This window comes from Rhinichthys klamathensis, unplaced genomic scaffold (genome assembly GCF_029890125.1).
Source record: "Rhinichthys klamathensis goyatoka isolate OS25496 unplaced genomic scaffold, OSU_Roscu_1.1 h1tg000176l_1, whole genome shotgun sequence".
In the NCBI taxonomy this organism is placed as follows: Eukaryota; Metazoa; Chordata; class Actinopteri; order Cypriniformes; family Leuciscidae; genus Rhinichthys; species Rhinichthys klamathensis.
This window is the reverse complement of record NW_026606705.1, coordinates 7,606,475-7,628,700: the sequence shown is the minus strand read 5'-3', so window position 1 is coordinate 7,628,700 and position 22,226 is coordinate 7,606,475. Positions and strand designations below refer to the sequence as shown.

Below are 22,226 nucleotides of genomic sequence, written 5' to 3'. Positions count from 1 at the left end.
CAAACTTTCTTTAGAGACTGGACTGCTTTCTATGATGAACAGATTGAATTTAGGCTTTTATTCACATATAAACATTGATCAGCTAACATTAACAGAAGCTCAACCGATCCTGCTTGACGTGCGAGAACAAACCTCATTGGTTCTTACTGAAGCTCAAACGTGCTGCGTAACACAAGAATGAATCTCATTGGTTCTTGAGGAAGCTCAAACGTGCTGCGTAACACTAGAATGAACCTAATTGGTTCTTGCTGAAGCTCAAATGTGCTGCGTAACACCAGAATGAATCTCATTGGTTCTTGCTGAAGCTCAAACGTGCTGCGTAACACAAGAATGAACCTCATTGGTTCTTGCTGAAGCTCAAATGTGCTGCGTAACACCAGAATGAACCTCATTGGTTCTTGCTGAAGCTCAAACGTGCTGCGTAACACAAGAATGAACCTCATTGGTTCTTGAGGAAGCTCAAATGTGCTGCGCAACACAAGAATGAACCTCATTGGTTCTTGCTGAAGCTCAAACGTGCTGCGTAACAGGAGAATGAACCTCATTGGTTCTTGAGGAAGCTCAAACGTGCTGCGTAACACAAGAATGAACCTCATTGGTTCTTGAGGAAGCTCAAACGTGCTGCGTAACACGAGAAGGAACCTCATTGGTTATTGCTGAAGCTCAAACCTGCTGCGTATCACTTACCGTGGGCCGTAATGGACATAAGTGCTTATTTTGTGACTGTTTGTGGTGGTATTTATAAAGTATTAATGCCATTTTTTTTATGTTGTATGTTTTCGACAGTTAAGTGCAAAGACATGCTCCTTAAAAGAAAAGTAGAGCACAGACACATGAAGATCACAGAAAAGCACAGAAAGCTTTGTCAGGCTTATGTTTTTCCTGTGGATGTGCTGTTCCTGTTATATCCTTATCCGGGATCCATTAACCGTATTTAACAGCAGAGCTAAAAACCAAAACAATCAAATACAAGCTGCAAAGGTTATTATAAAGACTAAAGAACGTGACAGCGTTTTTTAAAATGTCATAAAGCAGTTTGTCATAACAGATCTGTAGCCTCATAGTGTGGATTAATCACAAACAAAAGATCCGAGACGATCAATACATCCCTTCAACATGATGCACTTGAGGTCTTTGAGTTTAGGACAACCCGTTTTCAGGGGTTAACAAGTTTGCGTTTTCAGGCACCCAAAATGCTGTTGTCGTGTAAACGAACGACCAAAACGCATAAGAAGTTTTACGTTTTTAGTTGAAAGCGGTGTCGTGTAAACAGCCCCTTAGTTGTATTCAGAGTGACCCATCAATGGAAATTGAGTATTAGCAGCTGTAACCTTCAATCGTATGAAGTTTTTTTGTAGAAATGTTGTTTTCCTAGGAGAGAAATCCAATCAAGATTTCATGTACCCTTTCAGTGGAAATAAATGTGAGCAAACGTAGAGGAAATGTTAAGCGTACGGCACATTTTCACCTGGAAAATAGCTCTGGAAATGATGCAAGCAGTTAACAGCAAACAGAAGAGTCAAACTTGAACTGAACTCAGTTTGCCGTCGTGCTCCACCACACGCAATAAAAGAAACAAGATGTAGTTTCGCTAGTCACGTTCACACGCGAACGCCTGCAATTGTCCAGTGAAGATTGATTTCTCCAGCAGACATACAGCAGGAGCTCACATGTGGCATTTCATTTTGTGTGCGTGTAATGAAATAGTGATTCGCTCTGAGATGAAGTGCCATGTTGAATCTCACAGAAAACACGGGCAGCTGTCTGAATATTGATTTGCATCTTTATTAAAGCAAGAAAATGATCAGTTTCTGAAAACAATACAATACTCAAACCCAATTTCATTGTGCTGAAGAACGGAAGAGCTGTGCTTTCATCGATCGGACGCATTATGAAAGAAATTAGTTTTTGGGATTTGAGATTATTGAGATGGAGGCAATAAACAGACTTTGACTTTGACTCTGATTTTGATTTGTTTATTGAATGTGTTCTTATGCTGTACTTACAAATCATGCTAAGGTGTCACTTGAATATTACTTTGTTACTTGGTGTTATGTAACTGACTGGCAGGCGTTGGAGACATTTTGGGGAACTAGTGATTTAACTCTTTTTTTCTTCTTCTTTACTTTACCTTCACACTGTTGATGTTTCTAAGGATCCCAACCAAAGTAACTAATTAATTTTAAATAATAATAGTAATTGCTTTTGAATAGTAGTTTTTATTTTACAGTACAGTAATACTATTACAATAGTAACATTCTTTTCTCTTAATTTCTTCATTGTTGTGTGGAAAACTTAAGGGAGATCTTTAAGTTTGCTAGTTTAAACTCTTTAGTTATAAGTAGAGCTGTGTATTGGCAAGAGAAAAAAAAAGAATTAAAAGGATAATAAAAGTGCTTGCAGGATTCTTCAGGTATATGAAAACAGTTATGACTGTATATATTCTTAGATTCTGCTTTAAAGCGTCACAGTATGCCAGTTTTTAATTTCTCACCGTTTTTTTTTTGAGAATCAATACAGTATTGTCAAACATAATATTGTGATAGCCTATTCAATTAATGTTTTCTTACACCCATAGTTATTATAGGACCACACAATCGCCTGAAATCAATATGGAAATGACATTCAGTAATTATTATTAAATTTACCTTTTAGAAAATGTAGAACAACATTACTTATGTTCTTCATCAAAATTTGGGAATGAGGACGACACAGTTTGATACACAGCATGAACTTCTGAATATGTAATTAAAAATGTGGGTTACACTTTATTGTAATGTGTCAGTGTAATTATATATTTAAGTACTGAGTAATATTAAGTAATTACATGTACTTACTATATGGTTAAGGGTAGGATTAGGGTTTGGTTTAGGTTAGTGGCATGTAATTATGCCTAATTTATAGTTATCACTATAGTAAATGCATGTAACTTGTATCAAGGACACATTAAAATAAAGCGTTGCCAAGATTTGAAAAAGAAGAAAAATACAGCTTGTATCCTCTCTGGCTACAATTGTGTTACTTACTATTATAAATGTCCTGGCAATAATGTTTTACTGTATTCTTGTTTAAAACTATACAAAGAAACACACTTCTCAATAGTCTTATGTTAGAAACAGTTTTCAAACGCAACCATTCCAACAGTCGCTAAGGTTGGATTGGTCAGTCAGGTTTTTAAGGCGGGCCTCACTGAATGGCCCAGATGGGCAGTGACACACAATAAAACTGTTTGGGGGAAATTGGGAGTGTGCTTGCCAGGGTAGTCTGTGTTATTGGTGTTACATGGTGTTTGTCCGCACACCGATTACATTACTTGGCCACCGCGGCATTGTAGTTTTGCTTTTTTAATTATAGGCTTATACATACAGAGAGTATGCGAGATCACAAATTCAAAAGCAAGAGTGAAAAAGCATAAAAAGTTATCGGTAAAACCAGTGTTTGTCACAAGTTTATGTACTGGTGTGAAAATTCTTCATCATGAGATCCTTAATCAGGAGTCAGGATTCAGTTTCATTCTTGTTGTGGAGTCACATCACAAGGTTTATTTGATGTTTATTAGATGAGACCAGTATCTGAATTATTCTTTATCTCTGATATCTTGATTACTGTTGTTGTACAGACAATCAAAGAAATAATGCCTTGAGATAACTTGTCTTCTAGTTTTAGATTATCAGATTAATATAGAGGGCTATTAAGATATCAGTTTCTCTCATATGGCAGATGTTTGTAAAGTTTTCAATAATTTAACCACCTTTTGTCAGTTATTCCTTATTACTTTTGGACATTTAGTTCTTTGTATTAATATGGTGCCTATTTCCATTTCAAATATCTGGAAGATTTACCTTCAACAAAATATAAAAACGGGAAACGGTGTATTTCCTGTCCAAATTGGGAGTTCACGGTCAGAATAACTTGCAAAGTTGACCAGGTTTTATGGCAATAGTCATTGCTCTGTCTTGAAGACCCTGAGCAAAAATGAGAAGAAATATTAGAGCTCTGACTGACTGAGGGGTTTGTGTCTTCTGAAATGTCGCTTGACGTCCACACAGTCTTATCATCACAGAGAGTTGAGCCTGTTGTTTGGCAGGAGATTATTGGTTCTGAGGCCAAAACACACAGCACAAGACTGTCCCAGATTATCCCGTTCTCCAGTGGGATCACCTCATGTGGTAGGACGACGTCTGGTCATTTGGATGGAGGCTACTTCACATCTTCTGCAACTCTCTAGGGGTGAATAGGCTTCTACATAATTGCAACATCCAGTAATAAAAATGGAATTACTGTATATAATTCCACGGAATTTAGCCAAATTTGGATGAATAAATCAAAAGTTGGGCTGTACACTTCTGCATATTTAAACAGCAGCCTTTTGAGGTTTAAAGTGTAAAGTCTGCATGTTCTGTGTGTCATCTAGAAAAATGGAAACATAAAACACAGAATTTGGGACAGATTTCAGAGGGCCCTAGGTGGACCGTGATCTTCTGAAAAGAGGATTTGATGCCCAATTAAGGCATCAAATTTCCTGTAACAGGCTGCTGTTGCCATCTGGGGCCATTTTGACCAAAAAACTGGGGTCTTAAACCTGAAGGTCTTTACACAGGAACCATTGACATCAGAGGGGCACGAGGAGATATTAGAAGATCAGTTTGCAGATTTTTGAGCACAGTTGGTTGTTGTTGTTGTTAATTTTTAGTTTTTCTGACAGGAATCATGATGCTGTCAAAGAGAAGAGCGTTAAAATGACTCCCGAAAAGGCTTCTGATTCCCCGTTCTATTCATCGGGCACAATAAAACCGGAAGCACACACGTGGCTGATTTGTTTAGCCCGAGGCGAGAGAGGACCGAGCGGTTCATTACAGCGCTGTAAACGTCTTTAATGTGTGTTTGTGTCAGACCGTCAACTCACAGCTGCTGAGCATGCTGGGAAATAACCCTTGTTTATGAAATGTCACACATGCATGTCAATCACCTCACTGTGGGGATGAATATCAACATCAGTTTTAAATATTAGGTCAAAAATGGTAAATATATTTAACGGATGGTTTGAGACGCTAACTAACCTCCTGCAGATTTGCCTTGAGGTAGTGATGTTACTCATATGACTGATAAAGTCAACCAGTAGCAAGACAGTAACTCAGCTGTTCTCAAAAATAGTGAAATGAACTACTTTTTAAAAAATATGTTGCAGTGTAGCGTGGCAAATTGGTACATTGGTTTCCAAACTCTATCAAATGGAGTTCTACCATATACCCGTCTCCATACCGGCGTGATGAATACGATCTTCAACCAGATGGAACTGGATAATATTGTGAATGTTCCAATCCAAACCAATCTGACTTCTGACCTGTAATGTTGCCTGAATCATAATCATACACAGTTCGTTCGTTGGCCAGAGGAGAACCGGCCCCCGACTGAGTCTGGGTTCTCCCAAGGTAAAAACCATTCTGTCACCGGATGGAGTTTGGGTTCCTTGCCACTGTTGCTTTTTTTGCCTTTGGCTTTTGGCTTGCTTACACTTAATATTCAACAATATTATTAATCTGCCTGCATTGACACTATTATATGAGAACTGAACTGAGCTGGATGATGACATCACGGTTTTCTCCAGAGCCGCTAGATACATAAATGAACTAAATTAAGAACTTTTTTTGCAACAAAAATGAATCATCACCGAATTTACTTCAGCTGGACTATGATGCTATTTTCTTCTATATCTGCTGTACAGTCAAAACAATGTTGCAGTATTTTCCTGTTATCACTGTGAAGCTGCTTTGAAATAATCTATATTGTAAAAAGCGCTATTTAAATAAAGGTGACTTGACTTGACTTGGAGCACTGAGAAGTGAATCACTTTGTTTAAATGGTTCATTTGCATTCACTACCGTTTCCAAAAATGATTCACAGATAAATAATTGACATCTTTGTGGCATTCATTTGATTGGAGTATTTATTGGAATCATTTTATAGCATTATAAAGCTTCATTTGAAAGCAGCACAGATCATCTTATGATAAAGCTATGATTTTCTACCACGATTACCCAGTTTGCCCTGCTCTGGTTTGAGGGTGGGGGTGGGTCGGTTCATACGGTGACCTTTGAAACAATCATCGGTGTCTTAAGGTGAACGGGGCAGCAGTGGAAGTGTCCAGATGCCGGTTGTGAGGTTTCCTGTGGATAACATTGATCCTTAGAAACAATAGAGCTCACCACATGCATTGTGAGAGAATTAATGAATAACATATGAATAATCTCCCTATTCACACCACAGTGGTGAGCATGTGCAGTGATTTTAAATGGCTTTTGCTTCACCTGCTCTGGATTGGGGTTAATTCACCATTCATTCTCAGAAGATTTACTGTCGTAAATAAGGAAAGAGTTTTTTGGCGAATGCTTAACTTTAGATAATTTTGTCCAGCAAAAATGACAAACACAAAGCTGGTGACAGGTAATAATGAGAAATTTTGAGTGCAAATAACTTCTCTTTTAGTTCTGACAGGGACCTGAATGAAATCTCAATGGTGAATCTAATGCAGTCAGAGCAATGCAAACATAAACCCGCAGAGGCAATGCGATTCTTCAGAGTCATAAACTGAAGCAGCATTATGAATATATGCATCTGTCTGTCAGGGTTTATTGGCTGTAGATGCTCACATGTGAAGAACATATTGAAAATGCTCCTTTACAGATAGATGGGCTTCTGAATATGAAAAGCTGAGTATGAAAGACCTGTCTCTCTCTTTCTCTCGGTCCCTTCCCCCCCCCCTCACAGTCTTCAGAAAACCATAAAAGCCGTTCAGAAATGAGAACAGGCCGCTGGAATGGAATATGAAATATTCAAAGCGCTTATAGTGTGAACTGTGCTGATCGGAGCAGGGAAAGAGGTTTTTTGTGTGTGGAATTATTAGACACACTTTTACATGCACCATCGGACTCTAGAACCCCAGTGCCAAAGTGGATTTTGTCTGTTCAAATTTCCAGTCAAAATATTTAACCCTCTGGAGCTCTTTGGTCCAAAAATGTTTTTTTTTTTTTTTTTTTTTTTTTACTTCATTAGAATGGTACGAAACTTGGTAAATGTTTTTTTGGCACTTACTTTGTGAACACACACACAAAAAAAATCATGGACATGATTCGAAAAGGTTAAATGGTCCTGTAAAAAATAGTCACATCGTGGTCAAAAATGGGCGCATTGGAAATGAAAGGGAGACGAATTTGATCTAGTGAAAACGTTGGTACTGCGGCCAAACAGTAAAGCTCAAATTTTGAACACAACTTGTTTGGATTTATGGCTTTCATTTTCTATCTTTTCTATATTTCATATAAAAATTGAAAATAGTATTTTTGTGCATTTTTTTATAACAATACATGTAAAATTCTGTTACTTTTTTTAAAGTTCACTTTTTAGAACTTTTTTCACTCCAGCAATAATCTGTCAAGTGTCGTCTTCAAAAAAGAGATCAAACTTAAGTCTGTGCTCTAAAGCATTTAAGATTTATGAAACATTTTCAGGTCTACGCTCAAAAAGTAAATAAACGGATTATAAATACAGCATAAATATAATTTATTATTAAAAAAATCCGCTAAATTAAATAAAAAACAGTATCAAACTAAAATATAGTTCATTCATTTCATTGACACACAAAAAAAAAAGAAAAAAAGAAAAAAGAATAGGTCATTTTTGACCAACACGCGAATAGCACTGTATCCTTAAAATAAGATAAAATACTTTTTCTGACAGTTATCAGAAATTTTGTTGAAGGATTTATGCTTTAAACTATTTGGTGTGGTTGTTTCCCAAGAAATCCTGAAAAGCCCTTAAAACAAGAAATATATTTCATTGAGAAGAAAAGCTGCATGAAATAGACTTGTCAGAGAATTTATTTTGAATTAACTTCAAGATATATTGAATGCAACACAGATATATATGAAGCAATTAAATCTAACCAAGTTTTTATGTTTATGCATAAAAAATGCCAAAAACTACAGAACAGATCCTTCAATTTAAATGTCATCTTAGTTTGTTCTAGGGATGCTTAGATATTTTTTTATTGGAAAACAACAAAAAATACTAATTAATATATATATACTATATATATATATATATTTTTTTTTTTTCAGTGTACACGAGTCTACACCCCACACACATGAAAGTGAACGCTGCTCTACTTTCTGCTTTTAAAGACTGTTTGATCATCTCCTGTATTATTTCCCACGGTAAATGAGAGGAAATGGAAGAAGACTTTGAACAGCCAATAAACACACAGACATTAAAGTGCACTAAAAATCTGAGTCCCTGAACTTGAGCTGATGCAAGAGCACGGACAAGTATCAAAGCAGCCCTCGCGCTCTCTTTATCATTTACAAGCTTTCTGCGTGCTGGAAATTGGGGAAATACTTTTGGTTATTCATGATAATTAGCATGCGTGTACACAACTGACATGAACTGTGCTGGTTCAAAAGGAAATCTTCTGGAGACAAATGCCCCTGTAAGATCTACCATTAAGGTTTTAATCCAGCGCAGAGGCCTGAAGGTTATCGGTGGTTTGAGGGTTAATGACCTGCTGTTTGTGTGTTTTGTGCGACAGAAGCTCGCTGTCAGAAGTTGTCCTGTGGGGATGGCCGCTAAACCCCTCGCCCTCATCAAGCCGCCCAGCCAGAGCATCGCCATCTCCATGGTGCCAGCAAAGACTCCCGTTTCCATGGTGACAGCACACATTAACGGACAAAAAGCGTTGAGTTCTGAGACGCTCCCGACGTCCCCCATCAACCTCCAAACACCCGCCGTACACATCAACCGCTCACAGGTACAGTAACACAACTACATAGCAATCATATCAACCGCTCACAGGTACAGTAACACAAGTACACTCAACACTACACAAACATCAGCCGCTCACAGGTACAACTACACAAACAGACAACACGAACATCAGCCGCTTACAAGTACAATTACACAAACAGACAAACATCAGCCGCTCACAGGTACAGCTACACAAACAGACAAACATCAGCCGCTCACAGGTACAACTACACAAACAGACAAACATCATCCGCTCACAGGTACAACTACACAAACAGACAACACGAACATCAGCCGCTTAGAGGTACAATTACACAAACAGACAAACATCAGCCGCTCATAGGTACAAATACACAAACAGACAAGGTACAACTACAGAACAACACTACATAAACATCAGCCGCTCACAGGCACAACTATAGAACAATACTACACATACATCAGCCGCTCACAGGTACAACTACAGAACAACAGTACACAAACATCAGCCGCTCACAGGTACAACTACAGAACAACAGTACACAAACATCAGCCGCTCACAGGTACAACTACAGAACAACAGTACACAAACATCAGCCGCTCACAGGTACAGCTACAGAACAGCACTACACAAACATCAGCCGCTCACAGGTACAACTAAACAAACAGACAACACGAACATCAGCCGCTTACAGGTACAGTACACAAACAGACAAACATCAGCCACTCACAGGTACAAATACACAAACAGACAAACATCAGCCGCTCACAGGTACAACTACAGAACAACACTACACAAACATCAGCCGCTCACAGGCACAACTATAGAACAACACTACACAAACATCTGCCGCTCACAGGTACAACTACAGAACAACACTACACAAACATCAGCCGCTCACAGGTACAGCTACAGAACAGCACTACACAAACATCAGCCGCTCACAGGTACAACTAAACAAACAGACAACACGAACATCAGCCGCTTACAGGTACAATTACACAAACAGACAAACATCAGCCACTCACAGGTACAAATACACAAACAGACAAACATCAGCCGCTCACAGGTACAACTACACAACTACACTACACAAACATCAGCCGCTCACAGGCACAACTATAGAACAACACTACACAAACATCAGCCGCTCACAGGTACAACTACAGAACAACACTACACAAACATCAGCCGCTCACAGGTACAGCTACAGAACAGCACTACACAAACATCAGCCGCTCACAGGTACAATTATAGAACAACACAACACAAACATCAGCCGCTCACTGGCACAACTACAGAACAACACTACACAAACATCAGCCGCTCACAGGTACAGCTACAGAACAACACAACACAAACATCAGCCGCTCACTGGCACAACTACAGAACAACACTACACAAACATCAGCCGCTCACAGGTACAGCTACAGAACAACACTACACAAACATCCGCCGCTCACAGGTACAATTATAGAACAACACAACACAAACATCAGCCGCTCACTGGCACAACTACAGAACAACACTACACAAACATCAGCCGCTCACAGGTACAACTACAGAACAACCCTACTCAAACATCAGCCGCTCACAGGCACAACTACAGAACAACACTACACAAACATCAGCCGCTCACAGGCACAGCTACAGAACAACCCTACACAAACATCAGCCGCTCACAGGCACAACTACAGAACAACACTACACAAACATCAGCCGCTCACAGGTACAGCTACAGAACAACACTACACAAACATCAGCCGCTCACAGGTACAGCTACACAACTACACTACACAAACATCAGCCGCTCACAGGCACAGCTACAGAACAACCCTACTCAAACATCAGCCGCTCACAGGTACAACTACAGAACAACACTACACAAACATCAGCCGCTCACAGGCACAGCTACAGAACAACCCTACACAAACATCAGCCGCTCACAGGTACAACTACAGAAAAACACTACACAAACATCAGCCGCTCACAGGTACAACTACACAACTACACTGCACAAACATCAGCCGCTCACAGGTACAGCTACAGAACAACACTACACAAACATCAGCCGCTCACAGGCACAACTATAGAACAACACTACACAAACATCAGCCGCTCACAGGTACAACTACAGAACAACACTACACAAACATCAGCCGCTCACAGGTACAGCTACAGAACAGCACTACACAAACATCAGCCGCTCACAGGTAAAACTACAGAACAGCACTACACAAACATCAGCCGCTCACAGGTACAACTAAACAAACAGACAACACGAACATCAGCCGCTTACAGGTACAATTACACAAACAGACAAACATCAGCCGCTCACAGGTACAAATACACAAACAGACAAACATCAGCCGCTCACAGGTACAACTACAGAACAACACTACACATACATCAGCCGCTCACAGGCACAACTATAGAACAACACTACACAAACATCAGCCGCTCACAGGTACAACTACAGAACAACACTACACAAACATCAGCCGCTCACAGGTACAACTACAGAACAACACTACACAAACATCAGCCACTCACAGGTACAGCTACAGAGAAACACTACACAAACATCAGCCGCTCACAGGTACAGCTACAGAACAACACTACACAAACATCAGCCGCTCACAGGTACAGCTACAGAACAACACTACACAAACATCAGCCGCTCACAGGTACAGCTACAGAACAACACTACACAAACATCAGCCGCTCACAGGTACAGCTACAGAACAACACTACACAAACATCCGCCGCTCACAGGCACAGCTACAGAACAACACTACACAAACATCAGCCGCTCACAGCTACATATACAGAACAACACTACACAAACATCAGCCGCTCACAGGTACAACTACAGAACAACCCTACTCAAACATCAGCCGCTCACAGGCACAACTACAGAACAACACTACACAAACATCAGCCGCTCACAGGCACAGCTACAGAACAACCCTACACAAACATCAGCCGCTCACAGGCACAACTACAGAACAACACTACACAAAAATCAGCCGCTCACAGGTACAGCTACAGAACAACACTACACAAACATCAGCCGCTCACAGGTACAGCTACACAACTACACTACACAAACATCAGCCGCTCACAGGCACAGCTACAGAACAACCCTACTCAAACATCAGCCGCTCACAGGTACAACTACAGAACAACACTACACAAACATCAGCCGCTCACAGGCACAGCTACAGAACAACCCTACACAAACATCAGCCGCTCACAGGTACAACTACAGAAAAACACTACACAAACATCAGCCGCTCACAGGTACAACTACACAACTACACTGCACAAACATCAGCCGCTCACAGGTACAGCTACAGAACAACACTACACAAACATCAGCCGCTCACAGGCACAACTATAGAACAACACTACACAAACATCAGCCGCTCACAGGTACAACTACAGAACAACACTACACAAACATCAGCCGCTCACAGGTACAGCTACAGAACAGCACTACACAAACATCAGCCGCTCACAGGTAAAACTACAGAACAGCACTACACAAACATCAGCCGCTCACAGGTACAACTAAACAAACAGACAACACGAACATCAGCCGCTTACAGGTACAATTACACAAACAGACAAACATCAGCCGCTCACAGGTACAAATACACAAACAGACAAACATCAGCCGCTCACAGGTACAACTACAGAACAACACTACACAAACATCAGCCGCTCACAGGCACAACTATAGAACAACACTACACAAACATCAGCCGCTCACAGGTACAACTACAGAACAACACTACACAAACATCAGCCGCTCACAGGTACAACTACAGAACAACACTACACAAACATCAGCCACTCACAGGTACAGCTACAGAGAAACACTACACAAACATCAGCCGCTCACAGGTACAGCTACAGAACAACACTACACAAACATCAGCCGCTCACAGGTACAGCTACAGAACAACACTACACAAACATCAGCCGCTCACAGGTACAGCTACAGAACAACACTACACAAACATCAGCCGCTCACAGGTACAACTACAGAACAACACTACACAAACATCAGCCGCTCACAGGTACATCTACACTACACAAACATCAGCCGCTCACAGGTACAACTACAGAACAACACTACACAAACATCAGCCACTCACAGGTACAGCTACAGAACAGCACTACACAAACATCAGCCGCTCACAGGTACAACTACAGAACAACACTACACAAACATCAGCCGCTCACTGGCACAACTACAGAACAACACTACACAAACATCAGCCGCTCACAGGTACAGCTACAGAACAACACTACACAAACATCCGCCGCTCACAGGCACAGCTACAGAGCAACACTACACAAACATCAGCCGCTCACAGCTACATCTACAGAACAACACTGCACAAACATCAGCCGCTCACAGGTACACTTACACTACACAAACATCAGCCGCTCACAGGTACAATTACAGAACAACACAACACAAACATCAGCCGCTTACTGGCACAGCTACAGAACAACCCTACTCAAACATCAGCCGCTCACAGGCACAACTACAGAACAACACTACACAAACATCAGCCGCTCACAGGCACAGCTACAGAACAACCCTACACAAACATCAGCCGCTCACAGGTACAACTACAGAACAACACTACACAAACATCACCCGCTCACAGGCATAACTACAGAACAACACTACACAAACATCAGCCACTCACAGGTACAGCTACAGAGAAACACTACACAAACATCAGCCACTTACAGGTACAACTACAGAACAACACCACACAAACATCAGCCGCTCACAGGTACAGCTACAGAACAACACTACACAAACATCAGCCGCTCACAGGTACAGCTACAGAACAACACTACACAAACATCAGCCGCTCACAGGTACAGCTACAGAACAACACTACACAAACATCAGCCGCTCACAGGTACAACTACAGAACAACACTACACAAACATCAGCCGCTCACAGGTACATCTACACTACACAAACATCAGCCGCTCACAGGTACAACTACAGAACAACACTACACAAACATCAGCCGCTCACAGGTACAACTACAGAACAACACTACACAAACATCAGCCGCTCACAGGTACAACTACGCAACTACACTACACAAACATCAGCCACTCACTGGTACAGCTACAGAACAACACTACACAAACATAGGCTGCTCACATGTACAACTACAGAACAACACTACACAAACATCAGCGGCGCTCACAGGTACAACTACAGAACAACACTACACAAACATCAGCCGCTCACAGGTACAACTACACTACACAAACATCAGCCGCTCACAGGTACAACTACACAACTACACTACACAAACATCAGCCGCTCACTGGTACAGCTACAGAACGACACTACACAAACATCAGCCGCTCACAGGTACAACTACAGAACAACACTACACAAACATCAGCCGCTCACAGGTACAGCTACACAACTACACTACACAAACATCAGCCGCTCACTGGTACAGCTACAGAACAACACTACACAAACATCAGCCGCTCACAGGTACAACTACAGAACAACACTACACAAACATCAGCCGCTCACAGGCACATATGTTTGTGTGTATTGATCATACACACAATTTGTGTGTATGTTTGTGTGTATTGAGTAGTGCAGGTATGACATTCCTTTGTAGGTCAAAATGAGTTGCATTGTAGCACTTCCGGTTCCATCGTCCTGAAGTCAATGGTTTTTTGAATGGGGTTTTGGTTAAATGATGTTTTATAAACAAAGTTCGGGAGGAGCACGTTCAAATAATCATTCCAATCAACTTGTCATCAAACAATTACCATGTCTACCCTATCAGCACGAGAGGAAGCATATAAATATTCACTCTGTCAACTCACCTAACATTCCTTGACAGTTTCAGCATCCCTCCACCACCCCGACTCCTCACTCTTGGCTTATCTTATTTATTTATTTCACAGCCAGGAATACGGGGGGAGTGCTCTGGGTTCGGGCCGAATACCTAACTCGGAGCCCTCTCCTCGGACAGCACGCCAAATACGCATTTATTCTATCTGACTTATTTGTAAGTGTGAACTCGTGAAATGTCTAAAATAAGGTCTGTGATGAATACAAGCTCAAGACACTTTCATGTTTTATTCTACAACATAAAATACATCAGTATTTCCCCACTCGTGATTTTTTTGAAGCTGTAACATGTCTTGAAAAAGGCGGTTGCTAACAAGAGGTTAAATGGGACTACAGAGGCTGTTGAGGAGATTAAATCTCGCTGAACAGGTAAACTCAGCCGCTTTTACGTCCTCATTATGCTTATGTGCTCTTATAAACTATTCTAGCTCCAACGATCTTGGAAAATGTTTTTAGATAAAAACTGAAAGAGATGTCAGAAGCTTAGTGATGGTGACGTTGAATTCATAGAACCGTGGTGTAGTTCGTTTATAGCCTAGGTTTAGCTTTTTACTTCCAGCGACTGCATTTAGGCTTCAAAATTCATAAAAGTTGTGTTGATCTTGATGGACAAAACGTGCAAGTATAAACTTTTGTTGATCACAGAGCTTGTTTTTAGTGATAATCCCAAAGCCTATGGGTAAATCCTATTGGGTTTTTGTCGAGGGAACCAGTGATGCAAACTGCCAGTTGGCCTACAAAGTGACATCATACAGTACCTGCACCAGTCTATTCAGCCAAAACTTTCACAAAAATAATCTCTCCACAAATGTATGCAAAACAAAAACAATGTTTAGTAACAATTTTAGGACTGTATTATGGTATATTGATCTTCTCTAGCTCACAGTACTATCTTGCCTTTTGCCTCTTGCTCGGCCAACAAAACATTGAAAATATGTTTGTCCACAAATCCCAAAAAAAAATCAGTGTTATTTGGCTCAGAGATCATACAACACTCGACACCCAAGGTACAACAGGATTGCGACTCTGTACTTTTGCTGCCCACACTGCTATTGTACCTATGTGTTGATTGTTGTACCATCGCTCATCCAACAAAACACTGAAAATAAACTCCACAAACTTCTGTTATCAGAACAGTATTTTCATTGTTCAGCTGAACATGATATTCCAACATATTGTACAGTCCCTAGTTTGTTGTTTACATCAAATGAAAAATACTTTCTACTCGGGTTGGAGTGTGTCCAAAATGCAGGTCTTCATAAATAATAGCAAAGACCTTCCCAACAGAAAAGACTCTTTATTCGCATGAGTAGTCACCCCCTCCACCGCTTCTTTCACTTGTCCTCCCCCTTCTCTCTCCCTTCCCCCTCCTTGAGACTGGAACGCTGGGATTGTTTTACTGCCTTTTATGGCTGTATTGTTTGGTAGAGTGAAGCTGTTTTCAGCTCTCCCAGCTGCCCACTGATTCAAAACCCTAAAACACCCATCGCACTAGAGAAGGAGAACCAATCACTGGCTTTTTGTTTTGTTGATGAATGCGGGAGGGGGGAGAGTTCTCAGACCACCTGGCCAGTCATTTGGAACTGGATAATAAGTGGATTGTGGTCCGGTGTGGATGCACATATTAAAAGCTTCATTTCAGCACATATGCACCATATGAAGCAACTTCACAAGCTACACTGAACTGACAAGGATAAAACTGCAAATAATTGTAGTTTGTATGGTTGTATTACAAGAATTTAGCCGAAACTATGTAAAAGTTTGTATGATTGGACTTGTGCATCGCCAGCATGTTTTCATGTCCACTCCTGACATGAATTAAAAATCGCTTTTTGATCATAATTGTGATTTTTTTGGAACCTATTCACTTTTTCATTATGAAATAAGTACAAGTAAAATTACAAGTACATTTTAAATTAAATTTTTTCTTTTAAATAAAGAAAATCGATTTTTTAAATTAAAAATAACTTTAAATATCAGTGCTTGTTTGTTATAACATTCAAATGATATATAGTTTGTAGAACTGGATGGTAACGTGCAGGGAATGTAAAAAGAAATCATTGCTGTAACGCTTTGAGCGCTTTGAACAAATATTGATTTTAAATGTTAGAATGTTCAGATAATATTGCTTGTCAATAATAAAAAGTATTTAATGGTAAAAGCATATTGTATTCTGCAAAATTATTTGCGATAAAATGTAAAATATCTATGCTTGAAATTTAGATCTATCAAATGATGTGTAGTTTGACATGATGAAACAAGATGTTAACAGTTTAAGACAAAATATCACTTTACAATTTTGATTTCAAACCATTTTTAATGTATCAAAGCTTGAGTGTTATAACTTTTAAATTATATATAGTTTTTTGAGATAAAACATGATTTTGAAAGTAAAAAAGTGCTGAAGGTTAAAGATTTGAAATGAATTATTAGGGATTTAGGGTATCTGATTGTCATATTCGTTTGTAAAACAATGTATAATATCCATGTGTACTATTAATATAGACATCAAATAATGCATGTATTTTCATGTGTCCAAATGAGATGAAAAAATGTAAAAGATTCCTCTAGGACACAACATACATTTCAACACAGGAAACACAAAAGAGGAATATTAGGCAACAGATTGAGCTCAGAGATTGGGTTCATTATTCACAGAGTCCATAAAAATGCTGACCAGCTGCTTATCTTTCAGAAAGGCCGTTTTTCAGTCTGTTTATTTAAGTCCTCCCTCTGACCGTTCTTTAAAGCATCTCCGAGCGCTTTCCCAGTGATGTTAATGCATAACAAAAGAGTCTTATTTTAAGTTCTTTATGTTGGTTTCCAGAAATCAGTTGAATAGATTTAATTACCATTGTTGAAACAAACAATTTTGTGACTGAAAAATTGCACAAAAAAAAAATCGCTTTGTTCATTTGTGTGCATGTATATTACAGGCTTTTGAAGTCTGTCAGAGTAAGTGCTTAGATTGTTCAAACAGCAGAGCATATGCATATGACCCTACCACAGACTGACGGAGTAAATTAATTCTGGCCCTAAGTGTCTATGATGAAAGAGGAGAACTGGCCACCGACTGAGCCTGGTTTCTCCCAAGGTTTTTTTCTCCATTCTGTCACCGGATGGAGTTTGGGTTCCTTGCCACTGACGCCTTTTTCGGCTTTGTCGCCTTTGGCTTTTGGCTTGCTGGGGACACTTAATATTCAACAATGTCATTGATCTGACTGCATTGACACTATTATATGAGAACTGAACTGAGCTGGATGATGACATCACGGTGTTCTCCAGAGCGACTAGATACATAAATGAACTAAATGAATCACTTTTTTACAACAAAAATGAAACATCACTGAACTTACTTAAGCTGGCCTGTGACGCTATTCTTCTAGAAACAAATTTTGTTGCAGTATTTTCCTATTATCACTGTAAAGCTGTTTTGAAACAATCTGTATTGTAAAAAGCGCTATATAAATAAAGGTAAAAAAAAAAAGAAGTGAGTGGTATGTTACAATGCGTCACAACTGCATCACACCCGTTATAATCAGCGAATCATAATCAGCCATGGCCATGTTTTGTGTTTTTTTTTTTTTGCATGCATGCATGCATGCATGCATCTGCTTGTTGGCTTTGATTTGGAAGGCAGAACAAAACTGCTAAACTATGCTAATTTTAATAAAATATGTCAAACTACTAAAGTTTTCGGTAACACTTTATTTTAAGGTGCTTGAAATAAGCAGTAATTAACAGTTAATAAGACACTTATAAGACCTTATAAGATGCATATAAGATGCATATAAGCATTAACTACTTCATATAAGGGTTAATTAAAGGTCCAGGCCCTGAAGAGATCAGGGAAACTACTCCCTCTTGGGAAGGTCAATTTTTAAGTGACTGGGAGTTTGTGTTACCATTTATGTTTGTCCGGCTGTTCTAAAAGTGCAATGTATTGATACTTGAGAAATGTATTATTTAATTTAATTTATTTATTATCATTAGTTAATGCTTATATGCATCTTATATGCATCTTATAAGGTCTTATAAGTGTCTTATTAACTGTTAATTACTGCTTATTACAAGCACCTTAAAATAAAGTGTTACCAAGTTTTCTTTAAGTCTCTTATACTTTTAATGAGGCCTTTTATGATTTGAAATAGTTGTTGTACCTTATGCCCCAAAATATGTTTTTGATCTTATGCCCCAAAAATTGGCACAAGGAATTTTAAACAAGTTATTAATAGCATTTTTCTATATAAACATGCGTTAGATGGCCATCTTTGACTTGTGTCACGTCTCGTGAACACCAAGATGTTGTCAAATTCCAAACGTGTCCTAAAACCCTGCCTTCTCCTCCATTCATCACTGTTAGTAAATGTTTTGACTAGGGGTGTAACAATGCCCTCATGTCACGATTCGATAAATATCACGATACTGAACTCACAATACGATATTATTGCGATACTCCAAGACGTATGGTAAAAGGTAAACAAAGAATTCACTGTTGATTAAAATGCTAAATTTGGTTTTACATTGTGTGTGTACATGAATAGGCTTGGACCTGATGCTGGAAACCCAATGCACAGGACAATGGTGACACCAGAATAACAATATTCATGATTCTGAAGCTGAAAATACAGAATTATTTTAGACGAATATGCTTGCACTCTGTCTCTGACTAGATATATTTAAAATAATGTAGGCCACTTTTTACTTTACACTTTTACTGCTTGACACTTCCATTGAAGACTGCTTCAAATTGTTCTCACCAGTTTGCTACCAGTGTAGTAGACATGCGATTCGTCCAAAATCACTCACTGTATATAATAGTATACTACATTTGGTTTGAAACTTCACGACAGTTAAAAAAGTATGGTCTATATAGTATGAATGTGTGTAGTATGAATAAAATTTGAATGTACTACAGTACATCCACCATGTCATGTGACCAACAGTTGCTGCTTCACCGTCATTCACAAATCCTACCGTTTTTCAAATACTATGTATTCAGACATGCTAGTCTGTTGGCGTACTGTTTTTCGCATGCTATATAGTGGGGACGTATTCGATTTCGGATGCAGCAATGGTGCAACCCTGGTCCTGGAGGACCCCAGCACTGCACAGTTCAGATGTCTCTCTAATCAAAAACATTGGATTCAACTCATCAGCTCATTAGGAAAGACTCCAAGACTTAGATAAGAAAGACATCAAACATGTGCAGTGTTGGGGGTACGGGGTTGGGAACCCCTGTCTGACAACATTGCTGCATTTGAAACCGAATACTTCCCTAGGACCAGGTTTGTGAACCACTTGTGTAAGGCCTTACAGAGGCACTTCAGACCACCTAAATAAAGAAGATGACTCTGTTCCGATGTTTATACCCCGCTGATAAGTCAGAATTGGGGTGCTGTGCTACAAACACAGCCACAGTCGCACACGCTGGTCCAAAAGGCATCACTAATAACTCCCACACACCAATGACACGGCAAATGCCAAGTGTTAATTGAATTGCACAGCGTCTACATGTGCAGAGAGAGAAGAGCAGTGGGGTGTTCTGATTATGCAATTTGACTGCTTCATTTCATTTCAAAAAAGATTATTAGCATGCTGGTTCAGCTAACGGGTCACATATCGTTTATCCTGATGTGGCATGAGTTTTCAATTCTGTCAAATACTAGATGCTAGTAATGCTAGCTTTTTAAGTTTGTTTTTCTGTCTCTGTGGCTGAAGTCAGTTGTCCTTTTCTGAATCTGTTCTGTGTGGAAAAACCAATATAATATATATGCTTGCATTTCAGCAGTGTATGTATTGAGATACATGTCTGTATATCATGTATATATTCACTGTATATATTTCTATCTATAAAACACTCATCTGCGTGTCATTTCCTCTCGTGTCCACCTGCTGAAGATAGAAACTTTATGAACTGGTATTTTAACTGCTCACAGCGCCTCCATGTGGGGTTTGCTGGTACTGAACTAGTGACAGGGAAAAGACAAGAGTTTAGCTTAATTATGCAAATGTATGCATATTTTATTTTGCTAGTATAGTTTCACTCTTATTGAACTATATTCTTATAAGATAAGAATTACCGTTAGTGGTCAGCAAACTTCATGTTATTGTTTAACAAAATACTTTAATATATGGTATTTTTAATGTGACGTTGATATCTGGTCACCCAGTTAAATGAACAATATCACATGAAATATCTGGTTTCTCTCCTCAAATTTACACTGACTGTAATTGTGCCATTTCTTTAAAACATTTATCCTTTTTTCTTCTTTTTGAATCAAACACTTTGTTCTAACTTTTAACTATTATTCTGTCGTAGAACTGTTACCCGTAAATATTTTAGCAGCATTTGACATTTTCATAATATTCAGTATATATCTTGATATTTCTGTATTTGCTTTTAAAATAAAGGATTTTTTTAGAGGAACCATCATATAACAATACAGTAAAATGTTGAACACAAGGAAGAATATTTATATGTGGCAATATAACAATAAACAACATTTAGCTACATAAAGTTTTTACTTAGATTGCTAAGCCATGCTAAGACAGATTTGTGATCGACTGAAGTAAATTAATTGTAGAATCAGCTAATTCAGTGATATTTTGAACTGATTCACTTGTTTTTAGTATTAAGATAAAAGAAGTTAACAAGACTCAATATCTTGCTTTACAAGTAGTGATGCTTACCAACACTTAATAGTCTTGCTTCACAAGTAAATTCAACTTGCTTTAAGGATTTTTAGATATTTTACTGGAAAACAAGTCAAAAAAGGTCAATTATGAATTCATTTGTTTTCATCACCACACTGAGTGTCACATACTATAGAAATTTTGTCAGATTTGTGTGTCCGTGAGTACATTTTAAATGCTTATAAGATCTATGACCGTGTTATGAAATGAAACGCTCTCATAATTTGACTATTTTCTTTTGTGAATCACAAAAATAGACAATTCTAATAAACAGCTAAAAATAGGGGCTTTAGTTTACAGTTTCAAAGCGTATTGAGGCTCCAGGCCAGAATCAGCTTTATAGCTTCCGTGACCATCCGAGCAAAACCAGAATTGTTAGCGTTCACCTGACATTTCTATCTTGCTGCAGGGGCTGATGGGTAATTCACTGCAGGCCTGCTGTTTAATTCAGTACTTTCACAAAATACAAGCTGAATGCCGCAACTCAAGGTTACAGCCTTCTCTCTCTCTCTCTCTCTGCTGGGATTCAGCAATTACTAAAATCACAGCCCTGACGGAGCAAGACATTTCATTCGGACCGTTGTCATGGGAACAGGCCGCAGGCCGCCCCACCTCCTCATGTTGGTTCGCTAGCGCACAATAGACAGAGATAAGTGACTGAGAGGGATTTTAAAGCAGTAGAGCTCAAACTCTTGTCTTGTATTCTTCTGGTTATATAACCCCCCTGTGACAGCAGGACACAAAGTGCGGAATCTGGCCGTGGAGCTACAGCAAAAAATAAAAAATCCAGCTTCTTGTATTTATGATACTATTATTCATTGCTGAGGG

General features: G+C 39.3%; 1 protein-coding gene across 3 annotated transcripts in view; it reads left to right on the top strand.

Annotated features, from left to right (window-relative positions):
- Positions 1–22,226, top strand: part of phf21b (PHD finger protein 21B) — a 53,466-nt gene that overhangs the window by 16,624 nt on the left and 14,616 nt on the right. Inside the window, exon 2 of one of the 3 annotated variants that reach the window (XM_056260352.1) lies at positions 8,588–8,803. In XM_056260352.1, the coding sequence (XP_056116327.1) occupies positions 8,588–8,803 (216 nt within the window). Of the gene's footprint in view, positions 1–8,584; positions 8,804–8,838; positions 8,848–22,226 lie in introns of those variants that run through there. The other 2 variants (XM_056260351.1, XM_056260354.1) reach the window with 2 other exon arrangements.